At 38.4% G+C, this 21,304-nt stretch overlaps 1 protein-coding gene across 22 annotated transcripts in view; it reads right to left on the bottom strand.

Annotated features, from left to right (window-relative positions):
* Positions 1 to 21,304, bottom strand: part of FBXL13 (F-box and leucine rich repeat protein 13) — a 215,269-nt gene that overhangs the window by 186,952 nt on the left and 7,013 nt on the right. For 21 of the 22 annotated variants that reach the window (XR_014067184.1, XR_014067183.1, XR_014067182.1 and 18 more), the window contains exons 2-3: positions 12,249 to 12,352; positions 11,641 to 11,731 (exon numbers count right to left, since the gene is read on the bottom strand). Coding sequence is in view for 19 of the 22 variants with exons in the window: in XM_081535697.1 (XP_081391823.1) it covers positions 11,641 to 11,731; positions 12,249 to 12,352 (195 nt within the window). In the remaining 3 variants the exon portion in view is untranslated. Of the gene's footprint in view, positions 1 to 1,595; positions 1,669 to 11,640; positions 11,732 to 12,248; positions 12,353 to 21,304 lie in introns of those variants that run through there. The other variant, XM_081535701.1, reaches the window with a different exon arrangement.

Below are 21,304 nucleotides of genomic sequence, written 5' to 3' on the forward strand. Positions count from 1 at the left end.
CATGGAAGCAACCTAGATGTCCATCAGCAGACGAATGGATAAGGAAGCTGTGGTACATATACACAATGGAATATTACTCAGCTATTAAAAAAAATACATTTGAATCGGTTCTACTGAGATGGATGAAACTGGAGCCCATTATACAGAGTGAAGTAAGCCAGAAAGAAAAACAACAATACAGTATACTAATGCATATATATGGAATTTGAAAGATGGTAACGATAACCCTATATGCGAGACAGAATAAGAGACACAGATGCATGGAACAATTTTATGGACTCTGAGGGAGAAGGTGAGGGTGGGACGTTCTGGGAGAATAGCATTGAAACATGTATATTATCATATGTGAAACAGAACACCATTCCATGTTCGATGCATGTGACAAGGGCTCAGGGCCGGGGCAATGGGATGATCCAGAAGGATGGGATGGGGAGGGAGGTGGGTGGGGGATCCAGGAAGGGGAACACATGTAAACCCATGGCTGATTCATGTCAATGTATGGCAAAAACTATTACAATATTGTAAAGTAATTAGCCCCCAACTAAAATAAATAAATTTATAAAATAAATAAATAAATAAATAAATAAATAAATAAAAATAAAATAAATTAATTTCTTTGTTTTAATTGGAGGCTAATTACTTTACAGTATTGTAGTGGTTTTTGCCATACATTGACATGAATCAGCCATGCGTGTACATAAGGCCACATAAAATTATACAAAGAGGCCACATAAAAAATGCATAATCACAAATAATAATAACCCTATCTAAAGTACAATGACAGAGTATGAAAATTAATTGTTGATTATTCAAAGCAAGCAGCTCACTAGTTGTATTAATATAGTGTAGCAGTTAAATGCATTGCCTTTATTACTAGCCCAGCCAGGTTCAAAACTCCATTCAGGTCCTAACAAAAGTAAGATTTAGACAACTCGGTCTTCTCTGCCTAGATTCCCTTCACCTTTACAATGACAATAAATATCAGTGTTTGGGTTCTATTGTGAATTTGTGAAGAATAAAGAAACTAACATATGTATTGCCTTCATAACATTGATTCATACATTGTAAGTGCTCTTTAAAGAGTAGGTATTCAAATGTTCAAAGATTTGTAATGAATTTTAAAAAACTCTTTAAATAAATATTTTAAAGTGAAATAAAAAAAAAAAAAAGGAGTGGGTATGTGTATATGTATCACTGATCCACTTTGCTGTGCACCTGAAACTAACACAACATTGTAAATCAATTATACTCCAATAAAATTTTTAAAATACAAACAAATAAAATTGGGGATGAAACGAAACTCAAAATAGCAAAGTAGAAAATGAGATTCTCTGTTTTAAAAAATATATAGGAATGCCTCATTTAACAAGCAGGAATAGGAAAACTACGTAAGTTAAAAGTCTAAACTGTGGAATACACTGAAAGAGATGCAGGCGTCACTTCCAGTTACTGACAATAACACACATGTGGGAATAGCTCACCAAGGATTGCTGAAATTGTTTGTGCCTTCTCTGTGTTCTTAACTATTTATTATAGGTACATGGCTACTGTTAAGTGTGAATGATGGTTTTCTCTTGTTATTGCCACCTGTTTACCATTTGTTGTTGTTTATTCGCTAAGTGGTGGCCACATCTTTGCAACCACATGGACTGCAGCATGCCAGGCTTCCCTATCCTTCACTGTCTCCTGGAATTTGCTCAGATTCATGTCCACTGAGTCAGTGATGCCATCTAACCATCTAATCTTCTGCTTCCCCCTTCTCCTGTTGCCTTCAATCTTTCCCAGCATCAGGGTCTTTTCCAGTGAGTCGGCTCTTTGCATCAGGTGACCAAAGTTTTGGAGCTTCAGCATCAGTCCTTCCAATGAATATTCAGGGTTGATTTCCTTTAGGATTGATTAGTTTGATCTCTTTGCAGTCCAAGGGACTATCATGGTCATATCTATTGAGTGTAGAGATAAGTTTGGTTCAAATATATACCAACTTCCCAGAATTCAGAATTCTACTTTTCTAAGTCAAGCATTTTTCTCCTTTGCTCATTGCTGTAAATGCTTTGATAAGTTAATAGATACAGCATGCACATGTCGATCATGCAGTCAATTTTAGGCATATAAGAAAGGCCTGTGTGCCCCCTGATATTCTGCCTCATGTTCAATGACATTTGAAAATTCTTGCTTTTAATGAGGATTACAAGTAAATTGTCTGTGGTGAGGGGAGAACATAAGTTATTGAAGTCTTTCTTTACTAAATTCTGATCTTCATGGGGGAAAGGAATCCAGAGGAGTAAAATCAGAGTATTGGGGTTGGTGCAGGGGGAGCTGCATGACATCTGTCTCAGCCCCATGGATTGTGGCTCTGAGCCTTATGGAGGAAGAGACTACAGCAAAATCCAAAAACTTGCTCTTATGAGGTGTACAACACAAAACAAGGAAAGGCATTTCCCCCACTTCTGTGCTGCACACACAGCACAGTGCCATCAAATTTCATGTGACTTTAAATTTTGAAAGTTGGAAATCATGTGATATAAAAGTATTACCTACCAAAATCTTACATTATGCCAGGTTTTGAAATAATGCAGACCCTCAAAATAAAATTTTATCAAGAAGCACTTTATTTCAAAACTAGTGGGAAAATGAATGGAAGGTTTTAAGTTCTCACTACACTGTGGTACTATTTGGGCATGTAAATAAATGTGGCCTTAGTCTTGAAGTACAAGTTTGACTTACTAGACATCTTCAGAAAAGTTATAAAAGTTATCTCTTTTGAACAATGTGACCACCAGGTATGGTTTGAGTAGAGCAAAGAATCCAGTGAAAGGAGTGCTATTTTGGCATCATGAGGATTTGTGGTTAAAGAAGCCTGAAGCTCCACCTCAAGTTAGACGTCAAAGCTCTTAGGAAGGCAAGAATAGCAGCACTATGACTCCACCTTTAGATGGTTTCACAGGTTTGGGACAGAAACAATCTTGGAATTCTTGAATTCACACAGGAAAGCTTTGAGATTCCCAGGAGCAACTGGTTGGAATTTTAAGGAAAAACCAACCTCTGTGTTACCCAGATAGGGGCTGGAAGCAGTGAAATTTGGGATATCAATACTGTTAGCAATGAGATGTTGAGCTTCCCTGGTGGCTCAGTAATGCAGGCATGGGTTTTATCCCTGTGTCGGGAAGAGCCCCTGGAGAAGGAAATGGCAACTCACTTCAGTATTCTTGCCTGGGAAATCCCATAGGCAGAGAAGCCTGGTGGGCTACCTACAGTCCATGCAGTTGCAAAAAGAGTCAGATGTGACTTAATGACTAAACAACAACATCAAATTAGCACTCTTACTTGTATCCCAGGCTGCTGAGAGCTGGGAAATTTTTTTTAATGAATTAATTAATTTTATGGGGAAATTTTGAAATAAATGAAAGGATAATGAAATGCCATTACAAATCATTAATTCTAGCTTACAAACATACCAAATTCATGGCTGTTTAATGTCAGTAGTGATTGGTCCCATTAATTTTAAACTTTGTAAGACACTTACTTTATTTGTGTGTGTGCTCAGTCACTTCAGTCGTATCTGACTCTTTGTGACCCCATGCACTGTAGCCTGCCAGGCTTCTCTGTCCATGGGACTCTCCAGGCAAGAATACCGGAGTGGGTTGCCATGCCCTCCTCCGGGAGATCTTCCGAAGCCAGGGATCAAACCCCTGTCTCTTATGTCTCCTGCATTGACAGGCAGGTTCTTTACCACTAGCAGCATGCTAGGCTTCCCTATCCTTCACTATTTCCCAGAATTTGCTCAAATTCATGTCCATTGAGTCAGTGATGCTATCCCACCATCTTGCCCTCTTTTCTTTTTGCTTTCAATCTTTCCCAGCATCAGGGTCTTTTCCAATAAGTCAGTTCATCACTCCAGATGGCCAAAGTATTGGAGCTTCAGTGTCAGCATCAATCCTTCCAATGAATATTCAGGGTTGATTTCCTTTAGGAATGACTGGTTTGATCTCCTTGCAGTCCAGTACTCTTCAAGAGTCTTCTCCACCACCACAGTTCAAAAGTATCAATTCTTCATTGCTTGGCTTTCTTTATGGTCCAACTCTCACATTGGTATGACTACTGGAAAAACCATAGCTTTGACTATATGGACTCTTCTATTTCACCCTTATCAAGAGGTTCTTTAGTTCTCTTCACTTTCTGTCATTAGAGTGGTATCATCTGCATATCTGAGGTTGTTGATATTTCTCCCTGCAATCTTGATTCCAGGTTGGAATTCATCCAGCCTGGCATTTCACATGATTGAATGTTTATGTTCTTCATATGCTGAAACCTAATCCCCAATGGGATGGATGGTATTTAGAGGTGGAGCTTTTTGGAGATGATTAGGTCATAAGGGTAGAGCTCTCATGAATAAGAAGTGTGTTTTTAGAGAAGAGACCCCAGCGAGTTCAATCTCCCCTTCTGCCATGTAAGATTATAACAAGAAGATGGCAGTTTATCAACTAGGAAGCAGGCTCTCAAGACATCAAATCTACCAGCACCTTGATCTTGGACTTCTCGGCCTCCGGAAACATTAGAAATAAATTTCTCTTGTTTATAACCACCCTGTCTATGATGTTTTCATTATAGCATCCTGAACAGACTAAGACAGGGTGGAGTGAATTAATTAAAATCCCTCCCAGTTATAAATTATTTATTTTTCATAGGCTATAAAAGTTAATAGTAAAAGCAATAAAAGTAAAAAAGAAACCATGCCTTTAATGAGGAAGTGAGCAGGGTCTAACATAGGTATCATGGCATGACATAAAATGTTAGATTTCTCATGATGAGTAGTTTTATTTTTTGACCTCAATATTATTGAAAGACTATTTAATGCTCAAGGGGCTTTTGTACATGGAGGGAAACAGTGACTACTTTTTGTATTTTAGAGCTATGTTTAATAAACATATTTAATTCAGTACCACTTGGAAAAATTCATTTTTGTTAAACAGGTAAATGTCTATTGCAAATTTTATTAGGTAAATTCCTTGAATGGCACCACCAACTCAATGGACATGGGTTTGGGTAGACTCCGGGAATTAGTTATCGACAGGGAGGGCTGGCGTGCTGCGGTTCATGGGGTCGCAGAGAGTCGGACATGACTGAACGACTGAACTGAACTGAACTGAAACTCCTTGAAACAACTTAAATGATATTAAACCTTACAAAGATGTTCTTAGAACTCTCAAATGCCATACATAGCCGAAAAAAATACATTATGCCATGTCATTAGCTACTATTACTTAACTTTACACTTAAACTTATCCTAAAGTAAACAGTATGAATCTAGTTTCATATCTTCATTTGTTGTTGTTGTTCAGTTGCTAAGTCATGTCCGACTCTTTGCGACCCCATGGACTGCAGCACTCCTGGCTTCCCTGTCCTTCACCATCTCCCTGGGTTTGCACAAAGTCATGTCCATTGAGTCAGTGAGGCCATCCAACCATCTCATCCTCTGTCGCCCTCTTCTCCTCTTGCCCTCAATCTTTCCCAGCATCAGGGTCTTTTACAATGAGTTGGTTGTTCACATCAGGTGGCCAAAGTATTGGAGCTTTAGCACCAGTACTTCCAATGAATATTCAGGGTTGATTTCCTTTAGGATTGACTGGTTTGATCTCCCTGTAGTGCAAGGGACTCTCAAGAGTCTTCTCCAGCACCACAGTTCGAAAGGATCAATTCTTTGGCGCTCAACCTTCTTTATGATCCAACTCTCACATCCATACATGACTACTGAAAAAACCATAGCTTTGAGTATGAGGACCTTTGTTGGCAAACTGATGTCTCTGCTTTTTAATACACTGTCTAAGTTTGTCATAGCTGTTCTTCCAAGGAGCAAGCATCTTTTAATTTCATGGCTGCAGTCACTGTCCACATTGATTTGGAGCCCAAGAAAATGAAAACTGACACAGTTTCCACATTTTCCTTATCTATTTACCAAGAAGTGATAGGACCGGATGCCATGATCTTTGTTTTTTGAATGTTGAGTTTTAAGCCAGCTTTTTTCACTCTCCCATTTCACCTTTATCAACAGGCTCTTTAGTTTCTCTTCAATTTCTGCCATTAAAGGGGTATCATTTCCATATCTTCATATGCATATCTGCATATCTTCATTATTTCTATACCTTTTTTATTTTTATTCCTTCCAGATTACAGTGACACTTATCTTAATGCCTGCTCATGAAATAATAATCCACCCACTCTCACAAGAAAATGAATACTTTTGTAAACCAGCAAGGATATAAGATATGGTTATCTTGTTTGGGGAACAAGGCCTGTCTGCTTCTCCCAAAGTATTAAAACCCCAAATTTCCTTTTCATAGTTAAGCTTTGTTTGTTGTATCAGTAAGATTTTTTTTAAGTCTGTATCTTTCATTTAAAGTTTGGTAACAAAGTGCTCTCTCTGCCAGCAAGAATAGAAGGCTATATGCAGTCTGATACTTCAGTGTAAGAAGTAAAAGTGAAGGGGGATACAGTGTATTTGCTCACATTTTTTTCAAAAATAACAATGCGGAGATACACTAAAAGCTACTAAAATTGGTTACCTAGAGAAAGGGATGGAATAGAGTGGATAAAGAGGCTGGAAAGCAAGCAGTACTTCCCTGAATACTCCTCATTTTATTGCTTTGATTTTGCCATCATGTAATGTTAGAAATAATTGAAAACGCATAATTGTAGCAAAGAAAGAACAGATGACACATCAACACAAACAATTATTATTTTAAATAACAAAAAAGTATTATTTTAATGAAAATACCAGGTAGGATAGATACATCTTAAAAGCAAAAAGAACTGAGTAATTTTCTTAAACTGCTCTCCATAGTTCTATGGTTAGTGATCCTCTTGTATAGTTATTTCAAAACCATTATATAGGTATAGTAGGATGAAACTAATAACCAATTAGTTAACGTCTGTAGGAATCAAGATTCATTAAAAGTGGGCCAAGCAGACCATGGGTGCCTCCTGATACAATGCACTGGAAGGAACCCAACATCCACGCTGCAGTATTCTTGTTACCAGAGAACAAAAGGAAAAACGAACCTGAATATCAAGTTTGTAGATCTACCTGCAGACTTGCAGGAAATACAAGAAACAGAACAAACGAAAGGAATTAGAGGAAATGAGAATGTGGGACCTTTTACATGACAGATGATCTGTTTTCTTCAATAAATTAGTGGCATGGGGAAAAAAGAAGAAAGAACTATTGCAGATTACTAGCTGCTGCTGCTGTTAAGTCGCTTCAGTTGTGTCCAACTCTGTGCGACCCCATAGACAGCAGCCCACCAGGCTCCGCCATCCCTGGGATTCTCCAGGCAAGAATACTGGAGTGGGTTGCCATTTCCTTCTCCAGTGCATGAAAGGGAAAAGTGTAAGTGAAGTCACTCTGTCGTGTCTGACTCTTAGCGACCCCATGGACTGTAGCCTACCAGGCTCCTCCATCCATGGAATCTTCCAGGCAAGAGTACTGGAGTGGGGTGCCATTGGAGATATTAGATATTAATATGTAACAAGCAAGTATAATATGTGGACCCTGTATGGATTTCAATTTAACAGAGCCATATGTAAAAAGGCATTTTTGAGGCAATTTGGAAAACCCAAATATGGACTGAATATGGAGTCTATATATATATCTGAATGTAGTCAGTACTAGACGATATTCAGGAGTTATTGCTCATTTCATTACGTTTCATAGACAATTGCACTGTGCTGTGTTCTCTATCAGGACTTTCCAGGTGGTGCAGTGGTAAAGAATCTGCTTGCCAATGCAGGAGATGTGGATTCCATCCCTGGGTAGAAAAGATCCCCTTGAGTTGTTGTAGTTGTTGTTGTTGTTCAGTTACTCAGTGGTGTCCCATCCCCTGGAGCAGGAAATGGCAACCCACTCTGGTATTCCTGCCTGTGAAATCCCAAGGACAGAAGAGCCTGGTGGGCTCCAGTCCACTGGGTTGGACATGACTGAGTACAATATTCTCTAAAAATGCCGTTTCTTGTTAAAGATGCACAGTGAAGTATTAACCAGTAAAAGCAACACAACTCCTGGGATTTACTTTCTAATACTCCAGACCAAAGGTGGAGAGGAGAATAATTAAGAAAATTGGCAAAATATTGATTATTGTTTAAGCTGAATGAGGGGGATGATTATATACTTTCACTTTTTAGTTATGTGTAAGTTTTTTCTATAATAAAAATGTTTTAATGCTATAAATGCCGTTTCTTCTTGTAATTAGTAGGCCCATCTAGAGATTTCATTTCTTAAGAAATGAGAATCAAGTCTGTGAAGTTATTTTTCCTTCTTAACAATAGACAATTCTTTCATCTTGGAACACATAGTTAAACTGTCTATCTACTGTTATGAGAACAATTCCTCTATCTTTTTATAATTGTTTGGCTTATGGTTTCTTGTATTCATTCTTCTCTTGGCAAAGAATAACAAACAAATGTTTATTATTAAAATGGGCATGTAAACAGGCTGTCCTTGCTGTGTAGGACTGCATAGTGTGAAGCCATGATAATGACTGCACCATAAAAAAATGCTGAAACCATGCAAAGCACTCTTAAGTACCAACGAGGAAAATTGCGATTGTTTGTGGTCTGTAAAACATTTTTATCAAAACATTAAAATCTCTCTGACTAGCAGTTATAACTATAGGAAAGAAAAATGAAGGGGGGAACAAAACTAATGTTTATTTGGTGTACTGTAATTTAAAATGCCTTGGGATTGTTTAGTCATTAAGTTGTGGCTGACTCTTTTGTGACCTCATGGACTGTAGCCTGCCAGGCTTCTCTGGCCATGGAATTTTCAGGCAAAAATACTGGAGTGGGTTGCCATTTCCTTCTCCAGGAGATCTTCCCAACCCAGGGATTGAACTTCAGTCTCCTGTATGCATCTTTTGCATTGCAGGCAGATTCTTTACCACTAAGCCACCAGGGAAGCAGTCATTGCAGATGGTGACTACAGCCATGAAATTAAAAGATGCTTGCTCCTTGGAAAGAAACCTACAACAAACCTAGACAATGTGTTAAAAAGCAGAGATATCATTTTACCAACAAAGGTCTGTGTAGTCAAAGCTCTGTTTTTTCCAGTAGTCATGTGTGGATGTGTGAGTTGGACCATAAAGAAGGCTGAGTGCCAAAGAATTGATGCTTGAGAATTGTGGGGCTGGAGAAGACTCTTGAGAGTCCCTTGGATTGCAAGGAGATCAAACCAGTCATTCCTAAAGGAAATCAACCCTGAATATTCATTGGAAGGACTGATGCTGAAGCTGAAGCTCCAATACTTTGGCCACCTGGTGTGAAGAGCCAATTCATTGGAAAAGACCCTGATGCTGGGAAAGATTGAAGGCAAAAGGAGAAGAGGGTGGTGGAGGATGAGATGGTTAGATAGTATCACCAACTCAAGGGACATAAATCTGAGCAAACTTCAGGAGATAGTGAAGTAAAAGGGAACCTGGCATGCTACAGTCCATGGGGTTGCAAAGAGTCAGACACGACTTAGCAACTGAACAACAACACAGATTTACAGTTTGCAAAGTTATATCTAGTTTCTGTTTTTTCTGACTTATGAAGTGAGCATTCTTTCTATGCCTTGGTGAATTGTCATATCCCATTCTAAATCTGGATCCGCTGCCAATATTTTGTACTTTTAATGTCATGAAATATCTCTGAGAATTTCTTTTCAAGTGAAACACAAGATTTGAAGTAGCTACAGTGTCTCTTAGAATTCTGTGCAAACTTTTAAGGATTCTGTGCAAAATTTTAAAAGCTTCTAGCTAGACATTGGACACAATCTGATTGTGTTTTATGAGGTCAGTTTCAAAATATTGACAATGTTTACCCTTCTAGATCAGTGGTTTTTAATAATTTTAGTATCTTACAACAGTGGTTTTCAAGCTTTTTTCATGTGACATTATTCTCAATGCAGGACTATTCTAGAGAGTAAGGGGTGAGGAGGAGAGGACCAATAATGCCATTCCCTGGATCTTCCCTCTCCAGCTCCTGAGGTTGCCCCAAAACACCTCCAAGAACACACTTTGCAGATGTCTGTACTCCATAGTGGATCAAAATTCTGTGCTTGATAAAGTCATTGAGACTCACATATCAGGATGCAGATCATCTATGATCAAACAAATGGGGTCTTCCCAGTGTATTGGTGCCTCAGAATCATCCCAGGCTTGACAGAAATATCCTCTCCCTCTATTTGTATCTCTCTGTTGCAGACACTGGTTAGGATCCAATGTTACTCTCTATCCATCCTTCTTCATTTTTTTTTTTAAACAAGTTTTTAAATTTATTAGTTTTCCCTGGTGGCTCAGTGGTAAAGAATACACCCACAATGTAGGAGATGCAAGAGACACGGGCTCGATCCCTGGGTGGGAAAGATTCCCTAGAGAAGGGAATGGCACCCCACTCCAGTATTCTTGCCTGGAGAATTCCATGGACAGAGGAGCCTGGCGGACTACAGTCCATGATGCAAAGAGTCAGGACACATCTGAGCGACTAACACTTTATTTTTGGCTGTGCTGGGTCTTTGTTGCTGCTCGGGCTTTTCTCTAGTTGCAGCGAGCAGGGGCTACTCTGCATTGCACAGGCTTCTTATTGCAGTGGCTTCTTTTGTTGCGGAGCACAGGCTCAAGGGCACTGAGCTTCAACTGTTGTGGCACGTGGGCTCAATAGTTGTGGTTCCCCAGCTCTAGAGCACAGGTTCAGTAGTTGTGGCCAATGGGCTGAGTTGCTCTGTGGCATGTGGGATCTTCCTGGATCAGAGATCAAACTTGAGTCTCTTGCATTGGTGGGCGGATTCTTTACCACTGAGCCAACAGGGAAGCCCCTCCACTCATCCTTCTAAATGACTCTTCAGTTTGTTCCTGGCTCTCAGCGCTCACTGTGACCATGACTTTGATTCCACTTTTCAATGCCTGGCTTCATCAGCAGCTAGCCCTGCCTACGCTCACCGAGACACTGGTGAGGGATCTAGAGATATCACACATCTAATTCATGTTGCTGTTTCTCTCCCCACATGCCTTTTGTTATTTTAGCTTCTCTCAGTTATACAATCTTTGTTCTAAAAGTCTCCATATCCTGCAGTACTTCCTTGCCCTCTTTACAGGATCAAAATCAACTGTTGGAGCTGGTTGTTCCTCTCATTAAGTTGGTCTGGCTTTTAAGTTAGGTCTTATTAATGTTTCAGCCATATCTTTGTGAGCATAATTCCTGGACAGACAGCAGAGAAAATGGAGGAGGATGGAATACAGAGGAAGTAGATTAGAATGGAAAGAAACTATCCTCCTTTAATTAAGGCTTTCCATAATGCTATTTTTTTTTACCATTATAAAGATGAAAGAGAGGGGCAGAAGGAAAAAGGGGGAAATTTAATGGGAAGATTTTATCAGAAAGATGAATAATAACTGCCTATCCAAATGCTTCTTGGAAATTTGGGGAGGTAACTATGAATGTTGCTTTGTGTGTGTGTTTGTATATATGTATGAAATGTTCCTTCACTTTCCTGAGTGTCCTCAATTTCAAAAACAATTTGATCTCATACCTCTCATGAAATCTAAAATCTATTTGAGAGCTTCCATCCAAACTTAAGATGTATAGCATAGAATGTTGGTTAATGATACTTACCAGCTGATCATCCAATCCAAAAAGTTGTTCCAGGTAAGTTTCAGACAGTCTCCGAATTTTTGGTTTCATTAATGGATCAATGCACATATCCCTTTAATAAAATCATAAGATGTAGTCAAAAACTCATTTCATTTCATAGTTGTTAGTTCCATAATTAAATCTGTGATTTTAAAGGGTGAAGGGGAAGGGAAGGAAAAACACTTCCCCTTGGGAGAAACATGTCAGAATCAACTGGAGAACTTTTTCAAATTACTCCCCCTCACAATTCTGCTGAGCTCCCCAAGAGGGCATGCCTCTGTCTCCATCCTCAAGTTGAAATAAACTGCCCTATGAGCACATGTTCTTGATAACACTGAGTTAGGAACCAGTGGAGAAATTGTTACTATTGAAGTTTAGGGGATTTAAAAGCCCATGAAAAGATTCTTTAATAATCTTTTATTAGTTATAAAAGATTATTAATAATATTTTATTATTAATTCTTTAATAATCTTTTCCAATCTAAATAAGATTGGAAACATTCATTAGCAAGACCTTTTTGGATACTATACAACGAGTGTTTTATCTTCAAAATAAAATATCTCCCTACCATTAATCAAAACATTACTCACCAGAGTAGAGTTTCAAGCCCATTTTCCATTATTACAATGATCATTTCCTCCAAATACCTCAGAGGATCTTCAGGACATGTAACAAGTAGACCACATAACAGAGCCTGGGGAAATGAAGTTGAATCAGTGTGTCTGGATATGCATGTTCTTCCTAAGCAACAGATAGACTTTCTGTTCAATTACAAAGTCAAATAATGTGACAGTTTTTAAAGTAAATATGCCTTATCGATACCCCCTCTGTATTTATTCAGTGCTACCAAATGACCAGAACAAAATGCAGTTTACCTTTACTCTTAAAAAGAATCTGTTGTAAATGGCAACAGAGTCATTGCACAGAATTTTGCATTACTTGAGAAGTACTTTACAGTCCAATTGAAGACACAGTTGTGATTACCATAGATCAATGGTTTCTGCCAATTTTAAATATGAGGAGCCCTTTTTTATTGAAGTATAGTTGATTTACAATGTTATGTTAGTTTCTGGTGTACAGCAAAATGCTATATATATACACACACATATGCTGTGCTCTGCTTAGTCGCTCAGTCATGTCTGACTCTTTGTGACCTCGTGGACTGTAGCCCACCAGGCTCCTCTGTCCATGGGGATTCTCCAGGCAAGAATACTGGAGTGGGTTGCCATGCCCTCCTCCAGGGGATCTTCCCAACCCAGGGGTCGAACCCAGGTCTCCCACATTGCAGGCAGATACACACACACACACACACACACACACACACACACACACACACACACGGGCTTCCCCAGTGTCTCGGTGGTAAAGAAACCACCTGCAATGCAGTAGATGCAGGAGACATCATGAGTTCAGTCCCTGGGTGGGGAAGATCTCCTGGAGGAGGGCATGGTAACCCACTCCAGTATTTTTGTCTGGAGAATCCCATGGACAGAAAAGCTTGGCAGTCTACAGTCTATAGGGTCGCACAGAGTTAGACATGACTGAAGTGACTTAGCAATCACACATGCATATATCCATATATATATATAACTTTTCATTATGGTTTATTATAGGATATTGAATATAATTCCTTGTGCTATACATTAGGACCTTGATGTTTATCTATATTAAATATAGTAGTTTGTATCTGATAATTCCAAACTCTTAATTTGTCTCTCCCCACTTTTCCTTTTTCCTCTGATAACTGTTTTCTATGACTGTGAGTCTGTTTCTATTTTGTAAATAAGTTCATTTGTATCATATTTAAATTTCACATATAAATGATATCATATGACATTTGTATTTCTCTTTCTGGTTTACTTCACTTAGTATGATAATAACCAGGTCCATCCATGTTGCTGCAAATGGCATTATTTCATTCTTTTTTATGACCAAGTAGCTTTCCATTGGTTATATATACTGCATCTTCCTTATCCATTTATCTGTTGGTGGACATTTGGGCTCCTTCCATATCTTGGCTATGAGGAACTCCTTTTTAAAGTCAAAAATTTCTCTGACTCAACCATGAAAATGACTGAGAAAATCCAACATCAAAATCAAAATCTACTGTGAATTCAAAAATTCTTTTAAAAATGCTTTCAAATTTTATCATTCACAACATTTTCAGAGTTATATTTGAAAAACTGTAGCACAGTTCATATACTTGATAAACAAATGACTTACTGGATTATATCTAAGATAATCCTTAAGGCATATATATGGAATCTCAGAAAGCTGCTACCATCTTATTTTCTTCTATGTTCAGTTCAGTTCAGTCACTCAGTCATGTCCAACTCTTTGAGACCCCATGAACCATAGCACGCCAGGCCTCCCTGTCCATCACCAACTCCCGGAGGCCACCCAAACCCATGTCCATCGAGTGACATGGCATTGGTGATGCCATCCAACCATCTCATCCTCCGTCGTCCCCTTCTCCTCCCTCCTTCAATCTTTCCCAGCGTCAGGGTCTTTTCAAATGAGTCAGCTGTTCCCATCAGGTGGTCAAAGTATTGGAGTTTCAGCTTCAATATTAGTCCTACCAATGAACACCCAGGACTGATCTCCTTTAGGATGGACTGGTTGGATCTCCTTGAGGTCCAAGGGACTCTCAAGAGTCTTCTCCAGCACCACAGTTCAAAAGCATCAATTCTTCAGCACTCAGCTTTCTTTATAGTCCAACTCTCACATCCATTCATGATCACTGGAAAAACCATAGCCTTGACTAGATGGACCTTTGTTGACAAAGTAATGTCTCTGCTTTTTAATATGCTATCTAGATTGGTCATAACTTTCCTTTCAAGGAGTAAGCGTCTTTTAATTTCATGGCTGCAATCACCATCTGCAGTGATTTTGGAGCCCAGAAAAATAAAGTCAGCCACTCTTTCCACTGTTTCTTCTATGAGTTCCTCCCAAAAGAAGAAACTTCTTATTAAAGTATTGGTGAGATGTATATTGAATATCTCTCCATTTGAGACAGAGGAAAAGGATTTGCAGCACCCATCTCACAGAAACCACCTGGAATCCTTAGACATTTCTCTTTGCCTCTTGGTTCACTTGTGGGTCTTCTGGGTGTGTGTGTGTGTGTAGTGACAGAGGCACTCTCTTTGGCCCTTATTCTGCATAAGACCTACTCTTGCTGGATTTTTTCCTGTTCTTCTCTCCCATGAACAAAATAATTCCACCTTCCAGTCATGCAGAGTTCTTCCCACTTCCATGGGCCAAGTCAACAGATGCAGGCCTGGGGTCCTATATTAGATCCTCAGCTGTTCTCACAGTATTCCTTCAAATAAGAAGAGGATCATCTCTTTTGATTGAACCCGCACAGCACATTTTCCCCCTTTCAGTAACTCCATCTCCCCCTCTTAGCGTGCAGCCTGCAAATTGGGAATCTAGCCTTTAGGATTGTAGTAAGACCTCCAAGTCTCTCCCTCCCCACCTCTGCCTCCTGACCTAGCCCCACCCCAGGTGCTTGTAGTGAACACTCAGCCATCTGCAGACTAATTTCCTTCTCCCTCAAACCTAAAGAATATTGTGACAGAGGAGATCAGTGTTTTCACCAAAGTTGGCAAGCTGGATTTGAATAGCCTTCTATTGAAGTTGTTACCTGGAGGCTAGACTTCAGAGCCTGGCAGGCTACAGTCCATGAGGTTGCAAAAGAATCAGACACGACTTAGCAACTAAACAACAACAATAACAAGGATTCAGCCAGCTCCCTAAATAGCCCTGATGAAAAGCCCATCTGCATTCTAGCACTTCTGTGCCTTGATCACTAGAGTACTGAGTTCCTCCACTCCCTGCTCCATATCCTCCCCTTCATTCTGGTCTGGTACCCAGAGGACATCTGCATCAGCATAACCTGGGAAGTGACCTGGTCTCAGAGGATGAGACATAGGAAACTGCATTTTGATTAGCTCCCCAGGTGATTCTTATCACCCTAAAGTCTAAGAACTAGTGCCCTACTGGAGATCACCTTTAAAATAAATTATTAAGGAAACTGGCATCTGATTAATGAATATGAGAAGTTGCTTATTTCTTTATATTTCCAAGCTCCACAGATCAGAAAACTACTTCTTCTGAAAAGTTATCCTGCAGAAATCAAATCAAGTTGAAAGGGTAAGTCTCTGGATTGCTAATAAAGTCATGTAGAACTAGCATACTTCAAGTGTTCACTTTTTACATAAGAAATCTCACTGTTCATAGTTTCCCATTGGGCAAAATAAAAATCTGAGGTTCCACATATTAATGTGTAAATAGTGCATAGCTCCATATAAATAAGAAAGCATATTTTTTATGCTTTAAGAATAAGAAATAAGAAAATCTGTTAGTGAATCAACAGATTTTTTTTTTCTGCTCAGTGAAAATAAAAACTATAAAACCATTAACTTGGTTTTTATAAGCAGAGACAAAATATGCAAACATGCCTGCAAGATGAATGTTTGATTCTGAAAAACAATGAGTAGGGCTTTGTTATTACTAGTCTTCTTAGTAAAAACTTACATGGTCAAGGACCAAAAAAACACCATGACTTAGTTGTATTCTTCAGGTTTATAAATTCACAAAGCAATTGTGCAACCCTCCACTTCTTTTGGCTCTGCTTCCCTAATCTCAGTCCAGAATATTCTCAGATATTCTGATAAATGTCTGGGTACTGAGGACAAATGGGAGTTTATCCAGAACAATTGTTTCTACTCCTTTACACTACTACCCATCTTTCAAGAAGCAAGATAATGCAATGAATGGAGTCCACTGGGTTTAACTCTGAGATCTGCAATTTTCTAGTATGTAACCTCTGATAAGTTACTTCTCTTGTTCTGTTTCCTTAACTATACATGGGATAATGAAAGTATATATGTTATAGGGCAATCCTGATAATTAAATGAATTCAGGCATGTAAAGAACTTTAACTTGTTTCCTAGCACAAAATAAGTACTCAATAGATAATAATGATCATAAGCCATCCTCATTTTTAAACCATTACACTACTAATTATCACTTCCATTAGAGAAAAAAGACTGGACAAAGAGAAAAGAAATTTAAAAACATTCCCTCGTACCATTCAAAAGCCAGTGTAATGACAGTGTAATGACTTTATACCAAGTCTACTAGAAGAAATGAAAACCAATGCATTTGGTGGGAAATGGTTAGGAGAGAGAAATTTATAGAACAATAATTTAAACAGCAAGATAGTAACAGTCTATTAGAACTATGGGTAGATATAAGACACTTGAGAGAACAAATCTTGTTTATCTTTTTAGATACTCAGATAAACATAGTAAAAAAAAAATGCTAAGGGCCTAAATAGCAATATAGAAGATAATTTCTTCTTGAGGGCAGAGAAGAAAATGACTGCCAAATGCTTGTGGGACACTCAGAAGTTGGAGAAACTTTCAAGTGGTCAAGAAAGGGTAAGGGTTTTTCTCTTGGCGAGAGCAGAGCCTCAGGAGCACAGACCAGCTTGGCTGGAATGAAGGGTAAATGTGAGAGATGAAGTCAGAGTAACTCTGTGAAGACACCAGAATTCCATACTGGGACCCAGGACTGGTTTCTCCTCTATACCCATTACGTCATTCATGATCAAACCCATGTAAGATCATTCATGTGGCCAAAGTCACAGATGGCCATATGTCAGAGAGTCACAGTTCAGTGTGTTTCTAAAGTCCCTCTAGGGATGACCTTGACTTTTAGCAGGTATATTCTTGCTTCTGGATTTCACAGATGAAGCAAAGAAGGGCCAAGTGATTCACAGAGCCAGCATATTTTTAAACTACACACCCAGGACTCCTTCCTTGCCCATACCATGCACTGAAACAAAATTGTGTATCTTCCTCCAGAACTTGAGAATTTTTTTTCACATTGTCTATCCCCCCAAATTTTATTCATATGCAAATGCAAAAACACATTCTTCTTTCAAATAGGCCATAATCAACATATAGTTTACACCTTGTTGCTGTTTTTTTTTTCTTTCTTTTTTTCAGATGAGATTGCTTTTAAAATTGCAGTGTTAGCATCGTATACAGAAACCCCTTTATTTAGGAAGTGGCCTAAGTTCCTAAACCCTGTTCAAAGTCCCTTCTACCTCCCTACCCTCCAACCTCCAAAACAAGTCCAAAGTGACATCTTAGAAATGCTCACCATCCCCATCTGTGGTAGAGATGGTGTTGGCATGTGTTTCTATGGATGTTACTAAGTTAAAAATGTGAAAGTAAAGGGAGTTCTGTGTCTTGTGGACATTTAAGTAGAGGGTGCTAAATTTTTATTTTAGACACTCTATAACTAAAAACATACTGAAAATTATTGAAAGGTACCAAATGGCTTTAACCATTAAGGAGGGACCTCAGAGGCAGGAAGATGCCCCTCAAGGTCAGAACTTGAGGAGTTTTAAGGCAGACTGGACAGGTGAGGAGACACAGTCTGTATAAGGTGAGAGCAAGACACTGGATCCCAGGCCCAGCAGGATTGTGCGTGGCCCAGTGGGGAGGTGGTTATCAGCCAGGTAATCCCTAGTTGAGTAGGTGAATTGTTACTAGAGAAATATAAGTCATATGCTTTTTGGTGAAGTGTCCCATGGGTTTGTCTCTGAACTGCATCTATGCATCTGTGGGCTGGGCTCAGCAAGCACAACTGCCCCCAGGGGAAGCCACAACCTTCTAGCTCCAAGGTCTAGCAAGATGAGTTAGCGTGACCAGTTTCTTCTCTTCTGCATAAGCCTGTAGTCTCTTGCTCACATATTCGGTAATTCCTGATTCTTACAACTGTGGCAAGTATTTGCGGCAATTAGTCTAAAAAAAAATTCTGATAGTAGAATCTATGTGATTTAGGAATAAATACGGTACTTTTAAAACACAGATTGGAAACTTAATCATGAAAGAAACACAAAGTATAAAAACTGCATAAAAATTTTTAAGAAGTATTTATTTCTAAAAATGGAAAATTTTGCATAAAAACCATGATTTGTAACTTAAACATGCCCTCTGCTGGGCAGATCTAGTTTTGCAAATTCCTTTAATCTTTCTTACATGTTAAACCGAAATCTGAGCTAACCCTTTTTCACTCTCAGATATAGTCTCTGTATGTAGCTGTTTAATAGTTTTGTAGACACTATATTATACCTTAATATCTTGCCCGTCTTTGGTCCTTATGGGGCAGGCCTTGTTTGTAGACAGTGTGCTGACTTCTGCCTAGTTGTAGAAAACTGAAGGAGAAATAGATTTCTAAATACTTTTGATGACCTACTTTTGATAGTCTGCCAACAGGGCTTCATTGTATGGACTCCTAGCTTGGTGATAGTTTTTTAAAATACAAATATCTTTTGAAAGGAATATCTCCAAGGAAGGAGATTTCAACAGTGGTAGGATGTGTATTTCAAAGTTCTCAGAGAGAAAGAAATGATGAATATAGTGAGAGTGAAGAATTAGAAGGCAATATTCAGTTTCCCTACAATTATATTGAGGTGCAGGCTCTCAGTGTTGACATGTATGCAGCTTTTTTTAAGCTTTGAATTTCTAAAGTATACTTTTGCCAAATCTTAGAATAATATATAGAAAGTAAATATTTTATTGTCTGAATCCCCAAATCTTTGATCATTTAGTTCCTTTATTTCAAATCTGAAATTAAAGTTAAAAAATATTTGGCTCCAAGGTCTGAAAAAGGTCTCTCTGTTTATTTCTGTTGTATAAACAAATACATCTAGGTTGCATGAAAGCTGTGCTAGATGCTAATGGTCTATGAGGGAAAACACTAGCTTGCTGCAACACGGAAGATATGAACCATGAAGGCAGAGATTATTTCCTGTGATTGATCACAGTGGTTTCAAATTTATTTTTTAAATCAGAAAGAGAAAAATCTTTAAAAAAATCTAAACTCATGAGAATCCCCGAATATAATCCAGATGAAAGCAGAGTTGCTCTCAGATGTCTCTGGATGGGTATAAATGGGAAAAGCAAAGCTCTTTGTTAACCTCAAGAGCATACCCTACAGGAGTTCTTAGAACTAGGATTCTGCTAAAAACATAAAAATAAAAAAAACCTTTGGAAACCTATCAGTGTGCAATCAGCCACACACAGGCCTACCTGAAACCAGAGTGAGAGGGTTTTATGAAAGTGCCATCGTAAGCTGGAACAGAGGCTAGCCCATCTAGGGAAGAGGGTGTCCAGGAGACCCCAGCTGGCCAGAGGAAAAGGATACTCATCCCAAGGAGACCAGACAAAGGCCTGCGAACTGGCTAGCCCTCCTGACTTCCGGACTTCCTTGGATGAAAAGCCAGCACTTCCCAGCAATTAGTGTTTTTATGCTTCCTATGCTTGCTGTGTATGTTTTTCTGATTCTCCACCAATAAAATTCACTTGATAATAGTATGGGAAAGCAAAAAAAAAGGAAGCACAGTTTCCTACACATAAGCCTGTTTTCATTATTTTGTTTTAATATAGGAACTTTCTGATTATAAAAATGGTACATATTAGATGTAATTTAGAAAATTGAAAAATACAAAGAAAATAAAAATCAACCACCATCCGGACAACCAGAAATAACCTCTAATAAAAATTTTAATTTTAGTCTTTCCTTAATACATATATTTTTTACAAAATTAAAATTAGGATCATAATATATAAATTATTTCTCTTTTTTAAAATTCCTGGCTAGTTATTATATTGTGAACATTTTTCCATGCCACCAAAAATTCAAGACATCATGTATTGAGATTGGTAGATAATCTATTGCATAAAAAGTGTACCATAAATGTTAAAAAATTTCAAAATGATTGGACATTTAAGTTGTTTCTTTTTCCCATTATTAAAAATTATATGATATACATATTAATTTTCACTGCAAATGATAACGTATATATCTTCACTCTATTTCCTTAGAAATAGAATATAGAATCAAAATGTGTATTTTGAACCTCTTCATACATTTCTCAAAATTGCTTTTCTAAGAAGATATTATCAGTTTATACTTTCATTAGTAGCCAGTGGAAGTGTCCATTTCACCTTGCCAACTCTGAGAATCAAAACATTTTTAGTTTTGTCGATTTGAGGAAAAGACTTTGTTTTATCTATATTTCATTTTTGTCAGTGGAGTTAGTTTTCTTACGTTTCCCAACTGCTATAGAATGAATCATGTCACTGAAAAATTAATATATTGAAACTCTAATCCTCAATGTAATGGTATTTGGAGACTGGGCCTTTGGGAAATAATAAGGTTTAGATGAGGTCATGAGGGTAGGATCCTCACAATGGGATTAGCACCCTCATATAAAGAGACACCAGAGAAATTTGCTCTTTCTCTGCTCAGTCAGGACATGGTGAGAAGGCAGCCATCTGCAAGCTAGGAGGAGAACCATCACCAGAACTCAGCCATGTTGGCACCATGATCATAGACTTTCAGCCTTCAGAACTGAGAAAACAATTTTTTGTTATTTAAGCCACCCAGTGTATGACATTTTATTTTAGCAGCCCAAGACATCTAAGACACTAGCCACCCACGATTTTCTATACGTTTGATATGTCCTTCATTTAGATAGGGATGCAAGATACAATAGTAACCAAAGAGAGAATCTCAAAGGGATGGTAAATTCAGAAAGATAGCAGGACCACTTGTTGAATCCCTA

This window comes from Giraffa tippelskirchi, chromosome 10 (genome assembly GCF_054371585.1).
Source record: "Giraffa tippelskirchi isolate mGirTip1 chromosome 10, T2T-mGirTip1v1.2.pri, whole genome shotgun sequence".
Lineage (NCBI taxonomy): Eukaryota > Metazoa > Chordata > Mammalia > Artiodactyla > Giraffidae > Giraffa > Giraffa tippelskirchi.